Source organism: Liolophura sinensis, chromosome 10, assembly GCF_032854445.1.
Source record: "Liolophura sinensis isolate JHLJ2023 chromosome 10, CUHK_Ljap_v2, whole genome shotgun sequence".
Taxonomy (NCBI): Eukaryota; Metazoa; Mollusca; class Polyplacophora; order Chitonida; family Chitonidae; genus Liolophura; species Liolophura sinensis.
The window spans coordinates 6,611,227-6,635,903 of record NC_088304.1 but is presented as its reverse complement, the minus strand read 5'-3'; the positions used below and the strand labels follow the sequence as shown (position 1 = coordinate 6,635,903).

At 40.7% G+C, this 24,677-nt stretch overlaps 1 protein-coding gene across 1 annotated transcript in view; it reads left to right on the top strand.

The window, feature by feature from the left end:
* Window positions 1-8,539: 8,539 nt before the first annotated feature.
* The window catches only part of LOC135476475 (atrial natriuretic peptide receptor 1-like), a 33,146-nt gene continuing 17,008 nt past the window's right edge, over window positions 8,540-24,677 (top strand). The window contains exons 1-8 of the mRNA XM_064756504.1: window positions 8,540-8,724; window positions 17,604-17,713; window positions 18,215-18,312; window positions 19,424-19,814; window positions 20,184-20,377; window positions 20,717-20,821; window positions 21,706-21,844; window positions 22,770-22,900. Of these exons, the coding sequence (XP_064612574.1) occupies window positions 8,540-8,724; window positions 17,604-17,713; window positions 18,215-18,312; window positions 19,424-19,814; window positions 20,184-20,377; window positions 20,717-20,821; window positions 21,706-21,844; window positions 22,770-22,900 (1,353 nt within the window). The remainder of the gene's footprint in view (window positions 8,725-17,603; window positions 17,714-18,214; window positions 18,313-19,423; window positions 19,815-20,183; window positions 20,378-20,716; window positions 20,822-21,705; window positions 21,845-22,769; window positions 22,901-24,677) is intronic.

The window sequence follows — 24,677 nt, the reverse complement described above, 5'->3', positions numbered from 1 at the left end:
TCCTCATTAACTGGAAATCTGACGCACTGTGTGGCTACATGGCTGTGTTACCTGTTGCCTATGATGATGATCACAAACTGCAAAATACATGCACATAAACGTCAAAGCCACAATACTGTCAGATTTTTCGAATAGTATTGTTTATTTCTTTATTTGATTGGTGTTTTACGCGGTACTCAAGAATATTTCACTTATACGACGACAGCCAGCATTATGGCAAGAGGTAATCAGGCAGAGCCCGGGGGAAACCGACGATCATCGGCAGACTGCTGCCAGACCTTCCCACGAACAGTGCAATAGTTTAACCTCACGACACAGGACGATTCTGTTCGAAATTTCATGTACGTGTATACCGGATCGATCTAAAAGCGTATTGTATGGTGTTAGCCCGTGTATTGATTCACAGCGTGTAATCACACACAGTGTGCAGATATGTAATTATGGCACGTAATGCTGTTCCTATAGTTAACACATTCTGCATTTTCTGTTAGAAATTACTCATTTACAGTTAACAACATGCAAAGCAAGTAAATAAATGTATAAAGAATTAACGGTTCTACCGGTTTTTCACAATGAACTGTTCGTGTTGATGACAGCCTTACTATTATAATCAACACATTTGCAAAAATGCGCATTTGTATTATTTGTTCTCCAGCAGAACACACATTGTGAAATTTGCGTAACATTACGATGTGTATCAGTAGTGTACAGTTTGTGTAAAGTTTGTGTACAACTGGTACACATATCGTTGTGGATAAGCAAACCTGATTCGTGCTATGGGCACATTACCTGGGGATTATTTTCAACGATATTGTCGTAAAATAACGTGTACATATTTGTGACCAAAAATAAAAAAGAGTTCAAATTTAAATTTTAATATCGCCTTATCGAAAATTTTTGCAGCCTAATCATATGAAGGCAGTCATAAAGGACGAGCATTTCGATCTCTTGTTTGCCAATGTGGCACGATACTAACGAGTGAGTTGACCTTGATAAACACGGCTGGTAAGAGATTCCCCTTCCCTTCCCTGCCGGTAAACTACCGTCTGAAAAGGGATGATAGGCTTGGTTAAACTGGGACGATAGACTTGGTCAAAGTGGAATGATAGGCTTGGTTAAAATGGATGATAGGTTTGGTTAAAATGATGACAGGCTTGGTTAAAATGGGATGATAGGCTTGGTTAACATTATGATAGGCTTGGTTAAAATGGAAGATTCCGTGGTGTTAAAGGGGTTTAAGAAGAAACCATCCTTTTTTCAGGAGACAAAATTTACTCTATACATTTTGACTCGGAACTTTTCAACGAAACACGATACTGACCAAAGATTGCCAAATAAAGGATCAGTAATTGTTTTTTTTTATATTGTGAAGAGAAGCACTATTTTTTTTTGCTATATATACTTTCTTAGTTCTTTGGTGAACGATGTATTGGAAATTGACCTTGCGATTGTTGACCCGGGACGTCCCATTATGATTGATATGCGAATGTTTGTTTCGATGCCTAGATATATATCACCTATTTGTCTCTTCATGACTGCTGATAGGAGCTGTCTATAGAGATATCAAATACAAAAGACAAAATCACAGAAGAAACTAATTAGCCATGGTATAATGCTGCAAGTGATTGAACAACTCATCCGTGCCCCCGGGGGCGGGAGGGGGGGATTAATTCTGGAAAATAGCATCGTGGACATATTATATGTTTATATGTTTATTTATTTCGAGGACCAACAGAAAGTACTGTTTCGATTGCAAAATTGTGTATATATAGACTAAATCAGAAACAGATAGTACAGGTCTCCGGTATAAAACACCGACATGGCATGAAACCGCTAAAGTACATATCTCAATAGTCTGGGGTTTTTCATGGTGATACGGCAGCTAGAATTCCCGTTATCCACCTGAGCCCAATTACTCATTTAAGCCACTTCCGGTGACGACACGCTGTGATTTCTGAGCAGACCTACAAAAATAGAGACACCGGATTAATTAGCTCTGACCTGAAATCTCCTCATGCGCATCACGTGCACTGAAGGAAACGGCTTAAAACTATGCACGAGCTTTTGAATTTTGTCAGGAAAAGGGTAGGGTTGATTCAAGAAGTAGTGTGAATACTTCGAGTTGGACTCGGACTAGCGTTGGCTATCTATAGTAATCAAGTTACATAACAAGGCGGTAATATGCAATAATTGAACATTTCTTTCACTGCGTTTTCGTTTCGACCTGTTATTCTCAATAACAAATGCTGCCATTAAGGAAAAGTTTTTGATAGCCAAGTAAGATGTTGAAATGCCAAATGCTAGTCCGCCCACATTTGATTAGGTACGTAGGATCGGATTTGGCTACCAACTATCACCACGACGCCGTTTCGTTGTACTGCCTTTAGTTCTATAATGCGCTGTCTGTCCTAATTATCTAATTCCGATTGAACATGGGCTAGACTGTATATGTATGCCTTTGAATACCATCAGGTTGGATATATGAAAGACTGAGGTCAAAAAATACTGCTTAGAATACCTCCTAGAACATTCCTTACGTCATTCCAGCATCATTAAAGTTGTCGGCTTCTCTGTACATGGCTCCAGCCTAATTTATACACTTCCTTAGATCTTTGATGATTTGTGGAAACCATTACTTTGTAAATTGGTGTTAGAATTATTTGACCTGAAGCGGTGATTATGACTGATGATTGGTATACAAATATCATGAATAACGCCTAGATTTCAAGCATCGGATATGATTCTCATTTCACTTTGGATATGTAACGGAAATGGTTTCTTTATGGTTTAGAAAACTTCAATATTGCACACCTCACACAAGATGTTATCGTTCACCGTTGCCGAGAGATTCTGCCTCTGGTCCTGAATAACCATAGAAAAGGTGACTATGGTTTCCACCGAGATCTGTAACATTCCTCTCATCACTACGTCCATGGAAAGAACGCATCCATATTCTGGTGCCAGATGAGAGAAAAATAATCTTCGTGCCTTCGTGCACTGCTTTCTGTTGGTGCTGCTATAGCCATTACAATAGATCAGTCTTTTGTAATTTCTTTTTAAAAGAATGGTTTCACAACCCAGACATGTGCGTGCGGTTGACTGAAGAACTGCCAACATCAAACACGCTGATGGAAATTTGTAATAAAATAGTAATCAGAAGATGGGGATATCCGCTTTGATCAATTGTATTTGTACGGTAGTAAATAGTAATCAGAAGATGAGAAAATGTATTGATCAACGGTATCCAACTCCAAGTCCTTTACTTTGTCCAATCTGTTTATGTCACAGTAAGAGTCAGTAAGTCGGGAGTAACACAGCAATGACCCTGATAAGGTGAATGCTTCAATCTACATGTAACTACAATGGAGTCAGCCCGTGTAGACGAGATCAACGCTTTAGATTCATGAGCCAGCGAGGGCATCTTAAAAAAACCTGGCGTAACTGTGAGACAATGACTGTAATACGATGTAGCTGACTCTTCAGAACAGTTATTGAAAGGCATGTTTGAGCCTCATTTTGTGTATGTATACGATCACGATTTATGTATCCACGGTGGGACGCTCGATCGTAAGTACCATTTTTTCTCATATTTTCGTGCACTTTTCCAGGCTTTGTCACAAGCCGCTAATGTGTTTGTAGACTAAAATGTGCGTGTGCTTCCTTACCTTTCCATTGTTAATTGGAAACGTGCGGGTTTAAGTCGAATTTGGCGCATTACCATATTTGGACAACCGAAAGAACAATATGTACCTTTTCTCACGCTGCACTTTACTTGGATACAAGTGCTGTGGTGGCGTAGGTCTTCGGGTGTACGCTGGCAAACTACAGTGGAAATTACGATAATTGACGGCTTATCGGGGAAGCACGCTGGGATAGCATTTCTAAAGCGAAGTTCTAAGGATAGACGCTAACAGGTTTTATAAAACAAGTGGAATAAATCGGGAATGAGTGCTGTGACAAGCGGCACCGGTATAGCTGTTGGATACACTTAAGCGTTTGTATATGTTCAAGAACCACATTTGTATTAGTGGACGTGACGTAGCTGTTTGATTCCTGACACTCACAACCATTCTTAACTAGTGTTGGAATTTAAAGATGACTTCTATTGGATACCAAAGCTCCGTGCTGCTGTTTTTTGTGATTTGAACACCTTCATCACCTTGTTCACCTTGGCCAAGGACAACTGGTACATTACTGGCGCAGAGTGAATCTTTTTATTTTGTAAAAAATGTTCACGTCAGCAATTGTTATCAGGTTATTCTTCATTGTCGGATGTTTCACATTGCTGCCATCAGGATCTGTGTGTAAGGAATTCATCCTTGCCTACGTGAGTGGCAATATTATACCCGGTATGAGATTTGTGGAGTCGGCCGGTGGGCCTCCAATGGCCATCGACAAAGCAAAGGCGGGCGGATTTCTGGACGGGCGGAATGACATCACGTGAGCATCAATTTCATAAATTACTTCACAGATGTGACATCTTACCTATAGGTACATTTTTGTGTTACTATGTATGATTTTCAAAGTGAAAGTCAAATTCACTTGGCTACTTCCATGACTAAGGCTCGATTAAGACAACCAGTTCTAGACCAGTGACGTCTAATAAATTACAATTACCATGACTAAACATTTGTTTTTACTTAATTCTGCTTAAGCCATGGGGATACGTGGCGTGTAAATTACTACTATGTATGCATTTACATGAACAGCTAGAATAAAACCCTGACTGAGGTAAATTGACAAGAGGCCGTATTTCACCGGTTACCGTGCGACCATTTGCCCTCTAGCACACTGTCATCGCTGCTCTGGTTTACTCTCTATGCTTTACGTCTTTACTTATGTGTCTTTAGTTATCAAAAATTCAAAATTCGCATTTGTTTTCGAGGATAATTTTTGGCCTGAAATCTTAATTCCTCGGAAAACTTATCGAAATTAGTCTTTTGAAGACTAATCTTAAGGGCAATTTAAAGATGAAATCAGTGTTTACAAATAGTTTATGAATGTATATTTTTAACTTTAGTCGTGGAATATTTTGTTGATTTCTTTAATTGACTTAGGTATTAGGCTATAGTTAAGAATATTTCAATTATACACGTATGGCTGTGGTAAGTTTTGTTTGTACAAGAACTAGACATAGCCTGGATAAAACCAATATGACAAACCAGGTGCGTGATTTTCTTCCACGACCGAACTAACAAGACTTTTATCCACAGGAGTGATGTGAATGGTCAACGGCGTGGACATCCGGGAGAACCTATTAGTGTCCTAGAATGTGTAGCCTTCTTTCGTCCCACACAATAAATGAGTTCCTGTGCCACCTAGCGTCAGTGTAGGCTATCTCTTTAATGCCTTCGGATGCATGTGTCATGGCACGTGAAAGATTCCTAGTTATTAAACCCCTTGTGCGGGCTGTTGAGATATATTGTTACCTATCAGTGTATTTTCCCTGCTGTCTGATTGGTCAATTCTCCTCCAATCAGGACTCGTGTCTGGTGTTCTACCCGCGCTATACAACGAAACCAAGGCACGGGGTCCACAATCATTCGCAGGCTGCTAACACGTTGCAATAGTTACCATGGGAGTGCCGTATATGTATACTTACATACTTGCCCTATATGTATACCTAAATCATTTCGATGCGGCACAAGAAATGACAATAACTAGCCATAAAAATTTGTCATAGTTAACACTCTATAACTTGTCAGCGACATCTATAAAATGAAGAACACACGGTAAAGAGCAAAGCACCACTGATTTGGCAGTCTCGACAGCCGTTAACTTCACACGGCCATCCGGAGGTTGCTCCCAGACCAAGTACGAACGGTGAGGAAGCCAGCTTGAGGTTCACTTGAGATCAATGAAAGCCTCTTGAGCCATCATACTTCTCGTAAATACTTCGTATGTCCCATGAGCCAACCTTTACAACTAATAGAATATAATTAAGACGTACAGCGCAGAGAGATTAACCAGATCAGCGATGATAGATGTGATAGCTGGCAAATGGTCACACCTAACCGGTGAATAAAGGCCTCTCATCAGTTTACCTCAGTTAGGGTTTTATTCTAAATGTCCATGCAAATGCCTAGATAGTAGCAAACAATACGCCCCCCTCCCTCCCCCATGCAGCACCATGATTTACACAGCATTAGGTAAAAAAAAATGCAATGCAGTTACTCAAAATACTGTGTTGTCACCACATTTAACATACAATAACATTAAAACATTAAGTCAGTCAAAGATTCAGGAGGGCAAAGCTTTTGGGTTACTTTCGCTGGATACCTCAGTGCCGGCTGATATACCAACAGTACTTTAAGAATGAAACACAGAACGCTATAGACTTGAAAACCCGTCCTCTGGTGAATTACACCTGTCATGTTTAACTCCTTGTACATGATGAGACAGGCTTAGGGCCACAAAACATCTGTCGTGTCATTTTGACCTACATTCCTTTTTTGTGGGTTTATATGAACACTAAAGGCATCACAATGAACGTTTCTGTTTTTACTCATGTTGCCAATGGGCCTCCGTGGCTCAGTTGGTTAGCGCACTAGCACAGCCTAATGACCCAGGATCCGCTCACCAATGCGGTCGCTGTGAGTTCTAGTCCAGCTCATGTTGGCTTCCTCTCCGGCCGTACGTGGGAAAGTCTGGCATCAACCTGCGGATGGTCGTGGGTTTCCCCCGGTTTCCTCCCACCATAATGCTGGCTGCCGTCGTATAACTGAAATATTCTTAAAACACCAATCCAAAAAAAAAAAATCATGTTGCCAAGTTGAAATGATACGGGTCAAACCGTAGTCATCGCACCAATCAGCGATGACAGCTTCGCTTGATAGTAACTGAAGTATCCCAGTCACAGTTGGGGCCTCATCCGATAAACAATATCAAATTCTCAAAGACCTGTTTCATTAACAAAAACAGTATTTACAATATTTAAAAAATATATGTACTGTTAAGGAGAGATACAATGTAGTTACCTAGAAGTAGAAGCAGTTTTCTATGATATTGGAAAACTAAGGGTCGAAACAGACACTTACCTAGACGTTGGTGTAAACGTTTTCGAACTAGGGCATGGCTTGATGGCACAGCAAAGATCATTTGTAATCAAAAACTCCAGAAAAAAAGTTTCATATAAATTCATTTTCAACGTCTAATCCGCTTATCGTAAATTTTGCGATCACATCCATTGATGAATAAAGGTTTGAAATTGAATCTGTCATAAAATGTTATAAAGTAGTAAAATGCGGAAGTACAACTTGTCACAGTATGACAAAGAAACATATGCTAGTTAATAAAAATGCGTGCATTTTTAAATTTACGTCATGCGATAGGCTAAAGTTATATCCAAACCTACACGATATCACAGCTTGATATCATCTTACCTTGCTAGGAATTTTTCGCTTGAGAATGGGCGTGACATAATTAGATATGCCCAAATACAGCATTAATTCATCAGGAACCGTAAATGAAGCGTGAAGCATCGTTGTCCTGGCAGCAATATTCGTTCCTTCTACGTTCATAAATGCAAAAAAAAATGTTGTACGGATTGGTATTACTACAACAATGACAGCACAGGTCAAGACATCACAATGGTATAGTTACTTCATGCTGAGATACTATATGACTGAATCAGACTGCCAGGTCTACATTCTTCCCCCGGAAGCATTCTTCATTAGACAGATCAAAGGTGGGTCTTTCGCACCGTCGATTAACCACTGCCATCTTTAGCTAAAAGGTCATCTTGGTCAGTCGAAGACTTGGCACTGAGAGGCTGCCATGGTCATTGAGAACAAAGACAGGCTGCATTAAGACACGACAAAAAGTAAGACATGTCCTTCACATATTTCTTGCTTCGTAAATAGCAGGGAATATATCATTTTTTAGAGGGCGCCATTATTATCTGTCCAACATGATTAAGGCGCTTTACATGAAGTTCGAAATCGCTCATACCTGGTTTAAGAAAATTAATGTACGTCAACATCAGCATTGTTAGAGGCGCCACATGCTCCTTACCAATCGCCTCTCTGAAGTAGAACATCGGTAGAGCAGTTCATGATTAAACGTGACACGTACTTGTGGAAGGGAAGAATTGACAAACACTTCGACGATACTGCGCGAGAGTGGATTCATTTTTTTTTCTATCAGGGCATTTTTAAGTCACGTACTTTTTTCTTCTGGATGAGACTCAATGGCTGTAAAGCAAACCTTTCCAACAGGTTAATCGGATTTCTGTACCTACGTAAAATTGGTCAGCTAATTTTTCTTTGCATGCTAGATTCAGGGTTAATATATATCGTCTGACGTCGGCGACAGGTGAAAACAGCAAATGGACCATCTTTCGGTAGTATGAGAGTGTGTTACATGGACCGTGGCTACAGACTTCAAAGGGGGTTGTAGTTGATTTGATGTAGGACGTAGATTTCAAATGTTGCAGGTAAATTACAAGAGATATTAATACAGATCAGAGTGTTTGGTAACTGTTTGAGAACGGCAGTTTTTCCGTCATTTCTCTCGATTGTGTTAGAGAGCGTGAGTCAGGATGAGCATAACAGGATTCTTCTTCTTACTACTTCTCGTACCATCTGCGTGGTTTGGGGAATACAAGTTAGGATACCTGACTGGAAACAGGATATCCAATTTTCAGTTTCAAAGAAATGCCGCATCACCCTTTGTGGCGGTGGAAAAGGTCATCCAGCAAGGCCTCCTCAAAGGGAATACCATAAAGTAAGTACTGGGTCAGTATAGGGGGTTATTGCCAGGCTCAATAATTTTTGATCGGATTGCGAAAGCAGGCCCAGGTCTGTACATTGGTGGTCTACCTGTCTGGCTGGCTAGTAAGTGCCAACAGCTCTGATAAAGACAATAGTAAAGTGCACAAATTGTCCTGCACTTCCATTCTAAGAAATCCCTAAAACAGAGAAATAAAAGGAACCAGTCCCCGTTTATCCATTCAATTAGTTGCCTTATCCACAATAAGTATAGAAATATATCAATTTTGGTGTGAAAAGGGTATCACTTGTATGGAATGACCTAACAAAATTGTTTGGTTAGAGTTTGAAGACCAAGATTGGAGGAATTTAAACCCAACATCTATGTGTTCAACACCATAGTTTTCGTGTTATGTTACATGAAGCACTAGTGCTTTGTTGCGTCAATGAGGTTTGAGCTAGCACTACATTTTAGTTTGTCTGCCTGTCTTTGTCAATCTAAAACAATAATTTGGTATCACAGAGATCTGCTGAAATTTATTTGGGCCTTAGTGGACAGATATTTATTAGGCTTGTGTGCTGGGTATTAAAGTGCCCTAGTGGTTGACATTTAATTAAATCAGTATCCAAATCATGAACCATGTTAGTTTTGTGGGTAATCAAAACATGTACCACTGTTGCGCTTTGCTTGCGCTTGTTCACATATCCCTCATGTAGATCTCGTACAACGTCATGGCTATACAGCCGCTAGCCGTATTTCACGCGGGCCGTATTTTTGGCATTTGTTAATCTAGATGACATTCTTGTATTAAAGCGATAGATTAATATCGAATAACCTTCAGAGGCATGGTACAGTTGTGCACTATATACATCTTTCCTCGTGACACAGAGTTGTTTTCTGCTCTACATATGCATGTACTTAACCTTGACCGGCCCCGATATCACAGTTGGTAGAGCTTCCGCTTGGAGAGTGGTAGATCCAGGGTCAATCTGAAATTTATTAAATCTGTTGGGGCTACGCACAGTTTTCCATTCTTCTTACATAAATGTTTCTGCATACAAGCAAACAAGGTTACAAATGGCGGAGTAGCCATCTCCCCAGGGTGGCAGCTAAAGTGTCACATTTTGGCTTAGGTAGAATTAGATAAAAAAATGCAATGATCTTAATTGCAATTTATTGGATATCACTGGTTTAGAATTACTAAAAATGCTGTATTGTCATCACATTTAACATACAATCACATTAAAACAATGTAAAAAGAGGACCTCCCTCGTTAATTTGTCGGGCCATTGTTATGTTACTATAATACTATCACTCCACTGCCTTGGGAATTTTCCCGTTTGGAAATATGTGACAAGGTAAAGCAAACAAAAATTTACTGGTTTTCTGGACAAATTCACTTGTCTGACACTACATGTATCTTTGCAGGCTTTTTTTTTTTTTTTTTTTTGATTGGTGTTTTACGCCGTACTCAAGAATATTTCACTTATACGACGGCGGCCAGCATTATGGTGGGTGGAAACCGGGCAGAGCCCGGGGGAAACCCACGACCATCCGCAGGTTGCTGGAAGACCTTCCCACTTACGGCCGGAGAGGAATGCAGGCTTTTCAATTTTCACTGAGGAACTGACCTGACTTTGAACCAAGAAAATTATTACATTTGGACATAGTCTAGCCACAATTCTTGCACTTGTCTGCAAATTCACCAGATTGCCCACTGCGAGGTGCTGAGAGTAAAAGTTGTTACTATTTAAGCATTTACGTGAACAGTTAAAATAAAACCCTGACTGAGATAAACTGACAAGAGGCCGGATTTCACCGTTAACACGTGTGACCATTTGTCAGTTATTACACTGTCGCTGCTATGATTTTAGTCTCTTATATTATTACAAATATTCATGTTAAAACTCTAGATTTAGTATTTGGAGGCGGTTCTTTTTACGGCGAAGTTACTGTGTAGGCTGTGTCATAAACCAAAGACATAATCCCTCATTTAGAGATCCCATGAGCTAACGAGCTAAATGACTGATGAACTTGAACTACCTAATTATAATTTCTCCAACCAATAGTGGAAAATCTTGTGGGTGCCATTCCATTTTTCTGCATCACAACCTGTCGTGCCGCTAATGTGGGAATTAGAGATCAACACTTGTGCATGCAAGGAATGCCTAAGTACAGCTTTCATTGAAATCCATTTGAGAGGACAAATCAGTCTGAGAGGACAAATCAGTCTGAGAGGACAAATCAGTCAGAGAAGAAAAATCCTTCTGAGAGGAAAAATCCTTCTGAGAGGAAACATCAGTCTGGCTTTAACTGACCTGGACATTCATTGGATGATAAACGCAAAATTGGACACCTCACAATTCGCTAATTCTCTATGTCAAATTCCAGGTTGTCATATGTCAATATATTCTGACCGCCTTTCTTCGCACTAAGTGGCTTCTCGTCGTCATGTGACTGAAAAATTGTGAAGTACGACGTAAAGATATTTTTGTACCGAATTCTGCCTAGGCAGTGGTGCTTTGAGTGCGTTCATTTTGCTACTGTTCTAAAATTTACATTAGATATAATAGCACCTTTTCTACATATTGGCAAGAGGCCTAATTTTACAAGTTACGAGTGACCGTATTCGTATGAGCCCGTCCTAACATCTTCGGACGACGCTGAGCACAATTCCCAACGGCTACAAGTAACCTGAGCCTGCTGCCTCTAGTCCTTAGCTCACGGTATATTTATGTCAAAATCAAGGCAAAGTCAAGTTGTCGGTTTTTCCTAAAATTCTAAAAAATGACACAACGATCGAATCCACAAAGTATTAACAAAGAAGTAATTAAACGGACTTCCTCAAATATGGATAAATCACAAAACTGCTCGGTGTTTAAATCGATGATGGGACTCAATCAGACAAGTGTGAAGGCGGCTTGCCTGGAGGAAATGTCATATCTCAATGATTGTTTCTTCGTATTGTGGTTGTGTAAAGAGAGCCGTGCACGCGAATTGTCACATGGCGTGTCGCTTCTTGCTAAATCGTTGTTATACGACAGTTTTTTATCGCCTGAAAAACAAATTGAAAACTGTGTCGGCCAGTCTTATGTATTAGCCTATATAAGATATCACTGGACATGCTTGACAATTTTCCAGCCATCACATGTCGTTTCTCTGATTTAACTCTCCATACTGTAGTCTTTTATATTATATAGTAGTATATCTGTTTACTCTTGAAGTTCTACCGGCCCCGATAGCACAGTTGAGCGTCAGCTTCGGGAACGGTAGATCCAGGCTAAATCCTGGGTTGAGTCACACCTAAGCCCTTAAAAGAGGAAGTTGTAACTTCCTCACTTGGCGTTTAGCATGAAGGGGATAGTGCAGCGACTGGTTGACCCATATCAGTATAATGGCTCGGGCGTCTCAGTGAAGCAGCACAAGATAAAAGAGCGGTGGAAATCCGTCTGCAACAAGGAGGCACATTACATGTACTCTAAGGATTCCTTTGTCGCCATATCACTGAAAAATTGTTCAGTATGCCGTTAAAGCCCAAGCATTACGGTTTCCTTCACCCACAAAATTCTTGAGTATGGCGTTAAGCAGTAATCAAATAAATACGTTATTACATTAATCTAGAAATGAGACACTTTTGGAACGTAGTTACATAAAGTTGGATGCATTTGCTGTTTAACACAATATTCTGTACCCACTAAACAACGTCAACGTTGTTCAAAGCGTCTTCTCAACAACATGCGGATTGTCCAGGCTTTCCTCCCGCCATGTTCTTGAGTATAGATATTTTAATAAATAGAAATTTTGTGTAACTAATAAAGGCTTTAGAGAAACAATAGCCTCTTTTGGTTTAATCTGTAAATATTATCGTTCTTGCTGTTTTTTACACGTGTTGACGTCAACACCCGACAATTACGCGGACACAAAGCCTTTATCGACCAACTGTATGTGTGTGTGTGAGGATGTGTGAACCTTCTACCTGGCCTCGTCACATGCACTTGTTCCCATCCACTCTCCGCCGAGTCTCATTTTCTGCAGACGTGGAGAGTTTTCAAGGATCGCCGTAGGAGTTGCTATGTACATTTATGGTTTTGTCGTCCAAAGAGGATAGACGCCAATTCAAAATCTTTTATGGTTTGTTGACTGCTACTATATCTGTGTACTGTACCTTACATGTAACCTTTGGGGACAAGTGTTCTAGGTTGTTTTGGAAAATGGTCTTGACATTGTCCAATCGAATCACATTTATGTGGTGTAATGGTCATACACGAATGTCTTTATCAAGTAATAATTACACTTTTTAAACTGTTCAAGATACCGATTTTTTTCTAGGTTGATGTAGATTCCCAGGGCTGCTCCATCCAAACTGCGGATGGATGGCATGATGTAGCTTGAATCGATTCCGATTACTTTAAGTGTAAGAAAATGGAAGAAAAACGGCTGAAATTGATGATCAAACATCAGAAAATTTACTCCACTATGATCGAGCCACCGTTGACCTTGTCACAGCGATACATTCGCGACAGGCATCGCTTTGTGTACAACTTTGGGAACAGGAGACAATCGCTATACTTTACAGCCAATATCGCGATTATTCCATGCCCAAGTGTGGCTTGCGACTGCAATAACACAATGCAGGATACTTTAAAGTTACATACACGGCCTAAAAATGCCACAGATTAAGAAAATATGGGCCAGATCTCATTACAACCCCCCTTTGATTTCAGAAGGAGTCGATTGTAGTCGTATGAGCCATACTTATAAGAACAAGCCTTATACTGTCAACCACAGTTTGGTGTGAAAATGAAGTTTTTGGGGATTTCCTTTAATATATTTATATTACGTTATATTTTTCACTTTAAAAGTATATCTTCATGGATGACAATAGATTTGGAACCATGCGATGAAATCATGGATAGGTCAGCTTTTTGTTCAAGGTTAACTTTGTATTGTTCTAAATCTCATCCCTTTGTGACAACATGCTAAATGTTGCAATACATGCACGCACCATGTGCTGGAATCACATACTGTGTCGCGGCTTTGGGTCTTTCAGGTACCTGATGCAGGGCACTGGCTTCTCTGGGAGGTTTTTTCCACCCAGACATCTGGATGCTATTGTGTATGGGATACGCCCTTGAGTATAGTGCTAAATGTCAATCAAATAAATAAATACACGTATTGATATTGATTCTGCAATAATATAAAGCATGTCTTCACTGCTGTTTGTTAAGTACGATGTTGAACCCCAAGCATTCACTCATCCAGACTTCACTCGTGTTGGAAGATAGGATTTTTTAAAACATGTTTGTGTGTTTTAACCAAGCCAGGGGAAACCCACGAGTATGTGATTCCAGCACGTGGGAGTATATGTATTGCAACATTTAGCATGCTTTTCTTTGACCAGCCTTAGAGTGCATTAGTCATGCTGCAAAAGAATGAAGGTGTATATGTGGTGTTATCACTTTGTGGAAGCTTCTGTGAGATACATTTCTATAATGACTCACATTGAAAAGACAACACATTAGCCTTAATGGGTGCTTTTTAGGAGTAGCCATGGCGTTGTGCAAATGTTTATCTATACATGTGTCCAATAGATTAAAGCTTAGTAAATTACTATAGGGGAAATGAGTGCCAGCGTTACTGCATATCTCTCGACTGATTTGACATCATTTTTTGCGGTATTTGTTTTTTCTAATGTTAATTTTAAGTCACATTGTATTATGACAACGGAAATAATTTTCTGTGTTATAGCCATGGTGACGCAATAACAGAGTGACGTAAATGTAGATGTAAATACAACAGATTATGTTCATGACAAGGTCATGCATTCTGGAGTACACATATCAAAATGGTTGTGTAACTAAAAATACACAGGATTACTATAACGTCTAGACATATAGTGTAACCATTATACCGGCTAGGCAGCTTCTATATAAGCAGTTAATGTAGAGGAAAGTCCGTTACTTTGATTATTATCCAGGTTCTCTGAAGAAGACTCCGTACTGCACCATGTGTACAGGGAGTTACACTTCTCTGAAGAAGACTCCGTAGTGCACCAGTGTGCACAGGAAGTTACACTTCTCTGAAGAAGTCTCCGTAGTGCACCATGTGTACAGGGAGTTAAACTTCTCTGAAGAATTCACCGTAGTGCACCAGTGTGTACAGGGAGTTACACTTCTCTGAAGAAGTCTCCGTAGTGCACCATGTGTACAGGGAGTTACACTTCTCTGAAGAAGTCTCCGTAGTGCACCAGTGTGTACAGGGAGTTACACTTCTCTGAAGAAGTCGCCATAGTGTACCAGTGTGTACAGGGAGTCACACTTCTCTGAAGAAGTCGCCGTAGTGCACCAGTGTATACAGGGAGTTATACACCACATATCTCCCATTCAGGTTAAGTCACTCAGACAATACATATGATTCAGTGCTTACTTACATGAACTGTCAAAGCAAGCTGGCCTACTTCCTTCTTTATACCTCCGTTATATGGCTGTTGGAAAAAATCAATCAATGATATCCATCCGAGGCTTTTGGTGTGAAAACACTACAGTTGTGTTTATATTACAGGTATGTTTGGATTACGCGGATAGGAAAATGGCAGGTAAATTACCAGGACAATCTCAGATCGATGTGGTACCTTGAGTCCACAAAGGAGTGATGGCGCCGCCAAAGTGGACGAGTCTATTGTCGTCTATAAACCAATATTGGCTACCAAAGCGTCTCGCTCCAAACAATAAATTGGACACGCCGTCAAATATCGGATTCTCCGCGACAGATTACTGAAGATTGTGCCAGTGTGTCGTATATAGAGAGCAATTACTGGGTCTTAGTAATGCAAAATAAACTTAGGGCCTGTGTGATGAAATTGGAAGCACTTAACCAGTGATGTTAAAAAAATATTGAATTATTTATTTATTTGGTTGGCGTTTCATGCCATACTTAAGAATATTTTAGTCATACGACATCGGGCAGCATTATGTTAAGAGAACAAATTGGTGACAATCTGTACATTACTCCACGCGATTAACGTGTCACGGATACATTGGTCTCGAGACGTTAAGTATGCCTCATACTGAAGTTTGTCAACATTTTGGCTTAAGTAACAAAAAATGATTTTGTGAAATGATTCTGTCCTAATTTCGTACTTCATATACATGTACTTTGTAGTTCTGAGCGTCCGCCTCGAAGTCGAGAGATCTGGGATCAAACCCGGGTCGGGTTATACCAAAGACTTCACAAACGGCACTTGCTGCCGCTTTGCCTTGCGCTCTGAGAGATTGGAGCAAGGGAACATGACTGGTTAACCAGGTGTCAGTATAATGTGATTGGGTGGGATGTCACGTCTGGTGTCTTCGGCATGATACTTCAGTGACGGCACCACTTTGCCGGCATGGACTCGCTCTGCCGTAAGCAGACACAGTATATGTACGCACGCCTAATGACACCTCGTCGTCATATGACTGAAATTTTTTTAGGTACGACGTGAATACTCAAGCATACACAGTTACATACGTTCTTAGTTCCACGGTGATTTGTGATAAACGTCGATTCGGGAATTTGCCTTGGGATCATTGACCCGGAAGGTTCATTTTGGTTGGCCAGTGGTATACGAATTTCTGTTTCGACGCATAGATTCAGATTTCTTTGCTACATCATACATTGTGAAGTAAAGTGTCAAATATTAATATTGTCCATGTCATGCTATAGTGTATAACAGCTCGCCACGAATTCGTCATGTTAAATTTTTAATGAAATTTTAAAACAGGAAAGATCTAAACAATATAATTTGTGTGCTAAAGTTTGTACGTCAGAGCATAGATCCTCACCTAATATGAAAAAGATGTTTCATCTTGTTTTTAAACACTACAAATATTGATAAGCAGTGCAATGGGAATAAAGGTATCCAAACAAACGAGAACGATCCGTTTCCTTATTCTTTTCACATTTTACAACAACACTGACAGATTTGAACTGCAAATATAACAGCTAATGTGATATTAAGGAATATTAATCAGTACAGTGTATTTCTTTCTGTGGGTGAAATTCTGATATTTCGTGACAATATAAAGACAACTGACAGGCGGGCTATCTGCTGGAGCGGATTGTGCCGGTAAATCACTGCAATTTTATCTTACATGCACATGTCCTGTAAAGCCGTTATAATTCAGCGCTTTCAGATCAATACTCTGAAATAATAGCTTTATAAATGAGAACATTAAGCGCTTAAAAATGGCAAAACAGGATGGTATCTCGACACACTGTTACTTAACAGGAGATCTGTATAGATAGTTTAGAACTTTCTCTTGTAAGATCTCTTTTAACTGTGAGGTCTCGATCTCAAATTCACGCGTGAATGTGGTTGTGAATATACACCACGTTCGGTGCCTAAACATGGTGGTATTTTCCTCCACAATGATTCATCAACCAGGCTCATACATACAGGCTCTGCTATCTTGAAATAAGAGTACGGCGTATAATTCATTGAAATAAATAAATAGAATACAAATGTGTTTTTTTTTTGGTAAAACTTAATGATTGTTTAACAATCAACAGCGAGTATTTCTGCGCGTTCGCCTTGCAAACCCACCGCGACTAACATAGGAGGGTCCTGTTCAAGACTTTGAGGACAGCTAATTTCCTCTCGACGTGGAAAAATCCATTTTTTTACTTTATTTATTTACTATTTGATAGCTATTTAGCACCGTATTTAAGATTTTTCGCTTACATGACCTAGGCCAGGTTTACAGTTGGAGCAAACCCGAACGAACGCCCTTCGAACGATTCTTCACAAATCTCCTGACGTAAAGCCACAACCCGTAATGACAATACCAAGTGTTTCCTTAATGATCTGAAGTCGCACGTGACTTTCCCTTTATTTGCGCATTTCTTCTCCGTTTCAGAATCATCTACAGAGATGACAAGTTTGACCGCCGTCTGTCGATGGGGTATGCCATGGAGCTGTATGAGAACCCCGGGGTGGACGGCTTTATTGGGGTTGGCTCTTCCGTGGGTATGCCATTAGCCTCACTACTTTTGTCTCCATTTATTTCTCTGTTAGTCTGTTATGTCTGTCTTTCTGTTACGCCTGTCTTTCTGTCAGTCAGAAGCTTTACAGAATTTTTTTTTACAGAACTGGATGAAATTTAGTGCAGGCTGAACACGAGCACATTTCGGTGACATTTTTGGTGTTAATGCTAATCTACATATACATTTTAAAATTTCTTCTTTAGTGTGGGAATTTGAATATCTAACTGAGACTCCTTGCCTTCTTAATTGATTAGTTACAAGTTCTATTTATTTCACTTGGACCAATATGCCGTATAGACATATAGCGATGAAGGAGGTTGGGGGCAGGGAGCCATCTCAACTAGTCCCCGACAGACTTCCCGACACATAGCGATGAGGGTGGTATGGGACAGGGAGCCATCTCAACTAGTCACCGACAGATTTCTTGACGTATAGCGATGAGGGAAGTACGGGACAGGGAGCCATCTCAACTGGTCCCCAACAGACGTCCTGACACATAGCGATGATGGAAGTATTGGACAGGGAGCCATCTCAACTGGTCACCGACAGTCCCCGACAGACTTCCTGACATACAATGATGGGGTAGGTACGGGACAGGGAGCCATCTCAACTGGTCACCGACAGTCTTCCTGACATATAGCGATGAGGGAGGTATGGGACAGGGAGCCATCTCAACTAGTCCCCGACAGACGTCATGACATAGCGATGAAGGAGGTATTGGACAGGGAGCCATCTCAACTAGTCTCCGACAGACTTCCTGACATATAGCGATGAAGGAGGTATTGGACAGGGAGCCATCTCAACTGGTCACCGACAGTCCCCGACAGACTTCCTGACATACAGTGATGGGGGAGGTACGGGACAGGGAGCTATTTCAACTGGTCACCGACAGTCTTCCTGACATATAGCGATGAGGGAGGTATGGGACAGGGAGCCATCTCAACTTGTCCCCGACAGACGTTCTGACAGCGATGATGGAGGATTGGGGCGGGGAGCCATCTCAACGAGCAGCCGAGAGTCTGCCTGATAGATAGCGAAGAGGGAGACTTGGGACAGGGAACCATCTCAACAAGTACCTCCACAGACGTCCTGAAATAGCGATGATGAAGGATTGGGGCAGAGAACCACCTCAATTTGTACCCGACAGACTCCCTGAGGGATGTTAGGGGCAGGGATCTAACTCAACTAGTACCCCACAGACTTCCTGATATATAAAGATGAGGAAAGTATGGGACATGAAGCCATCTGAACTAGTACCCGACAGACTTCCCCACATATAATGGTCAGGGAGATTTGGAACAGAGGAAGAGGATTCTTTCTGCTGGAGGACTAAGCATCCTCAGTGCTTGGCCCTCTTCCATGGTTTTGATGTTATTGTATGTTGAATGCGATGACAGCACAGCTTTTGAGTAACTCTAGACCAGTGACGTCTAATAAAATGCAAGCAACATTACTGCAGTTCTTTTGTTCAAGTCATGGGTTTAGTTGGCTTGTAGTTCGCTAAATGTACCACTGAACCATTTACATGAACAGTTAGAATAAAACCTTAACTGAACTAAATTGACACATGGCCGTATTTCACCAGTTACGAGTGACCATTTGCCAACTATCACACTGTCGTCGCTTCTCTGGTTTTACCTCTTTTGCATCATTCAGTATACTAAATGTAACGTAATACTTTGCATTTTGCCAGCTCTTAAACTCTTCTTCTTTGCCAATTTGCCTAGTTCTCTCCCAGACCGGCTATCTCATGGCTTACTGGAACTTGCCGGTCCTTAGCCAAGCGGCCACAGATCCCGCTCTGCAGGACAAGTCCATCTACAAAACATTGATCCGCTTGGTACCACCCTTCAACAAGGCAGGGAATGTGATGACGGAACTGGCTCAGTACTACAAGTGGAAACGGGTGATGATTATCTCTAGGGAGACAGGGCTGTGTAGCTACTCCTCCCAGTCCATCTTCTCTCATCTATCCCGCATGGAGGTCATCATACCAGCCTGGATCACCTTCCCGGAACCCTTCAGCGATATCAAAGAGGAAACCATGGACGACATTCTGAATACTATCCTGTACAAAAGCAGAAGTAAGTGTGGAAAACGGCATTTGTCGTTTGTGAAAGTTTCTGGAGACACTCATTGATATAACAGAGGATCAGCGTGCTTGACAGTTTCACATTTGAGACATTGGATACTTTGGTATTTTTCCTGATTTCTCTTGTAAAAGTGCAAGATAACATAACGACACGTGTTTTTTTTAGGTTTATCCTTATTTCTTATGTTTCCCCTATAGGCTAAAAATTAAGAAACCGGAGACTCTCCACATCGAGCAAAGAAAACGACTAATGCTTCCGTGCCGGTATTGCATTTATTTAAGTTATGCTTTTGATCCGGAAGTCACGATGTATAAAAATGCACCCATATGTGATATTAATCGGACCATTCAACTGTTTCAGTTGTTGTTTTCTGCGGAAGTGCAGCAGAAAAAGAATTCTTCTTGGTAAAACTCCATCAAGCAAACCTAACGACCCCAGATTATGTGTATATTTTCCCGCCCTACCGCCCCCTGGACTTGCCGATAGAACCATGGACAGATAACTCGAATCCAAATAAAGATATTCTGCTCGAAGCTAGCCGAGCCGTCTTGCAGGTAGGACGTAAAGCAACTCATGAAGAATTATAAAAGTAATAAAGATGAAATGTTACCACTGCAGTATCGGCGAGAATTTTTTTATCCTTTAACATGCAGGTGGAATAGTCTCTCTCTGAAATCGGTGTAGTATTTGCTTTATGTACATATTTTATTGTTTTTCACGAATATTTCAGTGATACCAAAAACACCCAGAAGAAAACTCAGCGTTTGGTCAGATACTTCCAAAAATCATACAAAATTTTTATGGTATTCCATATAATTAAAAGTCGAAACATTTCTATGTGTATATATTTTGCTGATCCTTACACCTTAAGTTATTGTTGACATTTTGAACAGTTTTCGTTATTTTCGCTGGATGAAGAGGAAGTTGAAGCTTTCAAAGACGCCCACGTGATTAAAATGGCAGAATACTGGAACTACAACATGACAGCGGAAAATAAGGTAATTTGGAGATATTTGACATCTATTCTCCCCTAACTCTCGCTTTTAGTGGCCAAGTACAAATCCTTAGAAGAGCTTTTTGCAACAATTCGACCATATTTCTCGCTGCTCATCTTAAGGTGTTAGCAATGGTTAAGCTGGTGCCAAGCTGCTAGGGCGAATGCAATAAGCGTTCATCGTAAAACCGCCTCTTCGTAAATAGATTTCACTTCCAGATGCATACAGGTTCCTAGCTGGGTCAGCTTAATTGCACTAGAGCCCTAGATCGATGAGGTTGCGTGTTCCAATCCATCTTTCACTGTTTCAGCTGCGGCTTTAAGTCAGAAAATTTGTTAAGTACCTGTCTAAGGTCGGTGGTTTACGCCAGTTCCCTCGCACCCATAAACCTAACCGCTCTCATATGAGTGAAAAATTCTTGGAGAAGACGTTAACACCACAGTCAGTTCAGACAGATATTAACACGTCCATGCCCCAGTGTTTACTGACATCCAGGTAAACTTAGAAACATCCTGTAACCGGGTATGTGAAGTATAGCAGAAAAGCTCAATGTAAAGATCAGGTTAATGAGTCAAAAAATTACAGACTATCAGGAAGAGATGATTCAAACTTCTGAACACATGAACCATGTCATACGGTGTACTTGTCCCATCTCACACAGGACGCACAGACAGCCTTGTATAAACAACAGTATATCCCCCTCCCCCCCCCCCCCTCAAAATAGCATGGAATGTCCGTGGTTGCTTCGGGTGGTTTGAATTTCTTCATTTACGAGTTTTACAGGCCATTTTTATTATGTACCTTGGATATTACCAAATTCACTAATCTGCTTACAAGCTGTAAGTAGAAAAACCATACCCATCATTAAACCTCGATTACCTTGTCAGGTGACGTCAAATTACGCCACGTTTCTGCACGACTCGACGTACCTGTACGCGCTGACGCTGAACAAGACACTAGAGGCGGGACAGGACCCTAGGAACGGAACGCTATTTGTGGAGACGGCTAAGAAAATGGTCTTCAAAGGTAAGGTTCCAGGACGCCATCTGTATAAAGTGTTAACAGAATAAACATACTGAGATTTACATGTGTACATAAAAAATTAGGAAAGTTTTGGTTTTGGGTTTGAAAGTAAATATATATGGCTGAGTTAAAATGTTTTGTTATTTATATTTGTTTCTAGCTTATATTTGTAATCATAAGTTCAAATGTGTCCATGGTAACGAGATTGTTATTTATATAGAGCTAAAATTAAATTTTGCTGTGGCTTATCAATGATGAGATAATTTATTTATTTACTTTTTGATTGGTGTTTCACGCCGTAGTCAAGAATATTTCGCTTATACAACGGCGGCTAGCATTCTGGTGGGAGGAAACAAGGCAGAGCCTGGGAGAAACTCACGGCCATCCGCAGGTTGCTGCAGACCTTCTCACGTACAGCCGGAATGATGAGACATATGTAGTATGCAGACAAGTACAGTTGCCTGGGGAATCCCCAAGTTAACTAGATGACAACTTTTTTTTTCATATATACATACTTATTTAGAAAACCATGTAGATACATTGTAGGACCGATTCACAAGTCTTTTCTGACGCAAGTTACAAGTTGGAATGCGATAGTAGTAGATTTTGACTAATGGGTTATATCATCGCAATACCCCGAGCTCCTTGTGACTCAAGTCAGAAATGGCAACATAGATTGGACGCTTTGTTGTATTAGTTTGATTGGAAAAAAACCCTTGGTGTTGTGTTCTTCTTTTAATAGTTACAAGACTAGAAAATAGGACAATTCTATTTCCTAATCCGCGTTCAGATAACACGATTTGTCAAGTGTAACAGTCGCATGGAATAGTAAATATCCCATTTTCATTTGACGAGTCGAATTCAACAGTTCAACTCGATGATCTCACTTCATGGAGACGGCTTTATGTGTAAATTTCTCTATTTACAGGTGTTTCTGGGTTAGTGGCTTTTGACGAGAATGGTGACCGACAGCCCACCTGTTCTCTGTATTACGTGAAGCCTGACGGTAATAAATTTGTTCTGTGGGCAGAGGCCATCCTCAGTAACCCACCTGGACAGGTAATCACACACGCTTAATTTTCAGAGCGTAGATCTACAGTTCTGCATTCATGTCACGGAGAACTCGTTCTTTTCCCGCGTGCTATCTGCAGTAAGTCAAAGATGTAAGCTGCAGAAATTTGTTTTTCTTTTATCAGGAAGAAGTTCTCACTTCATATTACTTTGTTTTCTATGAATAATCGAGATTATCAGGCTGCACTCAATACAGACCTAGTTGAAGCATAGGCATAATACATATTTCAATCAACATGCTACAATCACTAAATTCAGTTGCTACTCGAGTCGACTGAAATCGACAAGGTCCCTGAAAGCCATTTCACCAAAGAGAGAGGTGATTGGGAATGTCCAGTCAGTTTAAACTTAGCAACAGAGTTACGTGATTCGACCTGACGTGTGTGAAGTTTGCATGTGCTCAGAGCCGACACCAGGCCTACCAAAATCCACAATTAATTTTACTTACCATTTACTTACAATGTTACCGTTTGGTCTCACAGCACTGTCCCTGAATCTACAAGCCCCAAACGCTCCGGGCCTGATAATCCTCATCCCCTGACACAATTTTCGTAAAATTCCTGATAGGGTTGACAGTCGAAACTTTTCACAGAATCGACAAACAGCTGATGGGGGTCAAACTCACACCAGACAGAGGCCGGTGAAACAGATTTTGCCTAGAGAGCATCCCCCACTATTCTCTGAAAACACACAATTTATAGCTAGAATGAAACTTTGAAGCCTCTGCTACAAAATGATACCACTTAACAAGCAGAAAAATCGAAAAGGCTACCCCAGAGGAGCAAAAGAAAATATATCTAAAAATAGCATGGGAATACATTAGGGATTCCTAACCCGGAAGCATTAACTTTGGACTGTAGCCACCATTGACGTCACGTGTTTCCTTACGATTCTAAGGTTGTCCATGGCCATCCTAGTGACTAATGTCAAGCTTCTAGAGTTGAAATGTCCTTTTCAAAATTTCACTGGTCACTGGTATAGTTCTACAAGCACATGAAATTTTAAAAAGATCCGGCCGATGGTTCTTAAAATAAAGATGTTTACAGGTTTTGCTCGATGTATGGTATGACCACAGCTTATAAGTTTGATTAACATTTTCCTTCAAGCAAAGGTTACGAAAAGCGGTGCATGTTCCCAGACCTGACGCAGAACGGTTGTTTCTGGCACATGTGCATGCAAATATCTTCGTGGACCTCTCCTGTTTTGTTTTAAATTGTTATTTAAAACAAACATGGCGCTCTTGTGCAATTCCTTCCACAGGTGTGTTGTGTTAGTGTCTCCAGGATGCAACCGAAAAAGTAAGCACAGGTACAAAATATGTGAAAATAGGGTACAAAATAGAGCACGGGTTTGGGCCGCTATGTTAAATAACGAATCAATAAAATACACGTGTTGCAACCGGTAAAATAAACAAAGAACATAACATTTATTTATTTGATTGGCGTTTTACGCCGTACTCAGAAATATTTCACTTATGCGACGGCGGCCAGCATTAGGTTGGGAGGAAACCGGGCAAATTTCGGGTGAATCTGCAGGTTGCTGACCATGAGCTGGACTTGAACCCACAGCAACCACATTGGGCGGGAAGATTCTGGGTCATTACGCCGCGCTGGCGTTCTAACACCCTCGGCCACGGAGGCCCCCAACAGAACATAATAAAACACGAGTTGTGCTCGTTATATATAAAAAGGCGTTTCTATATTGAGCCGGAAATGCATTAAGTTATTTCGATATTTCTATGAATGTCGGTACTTCATGCAACGCT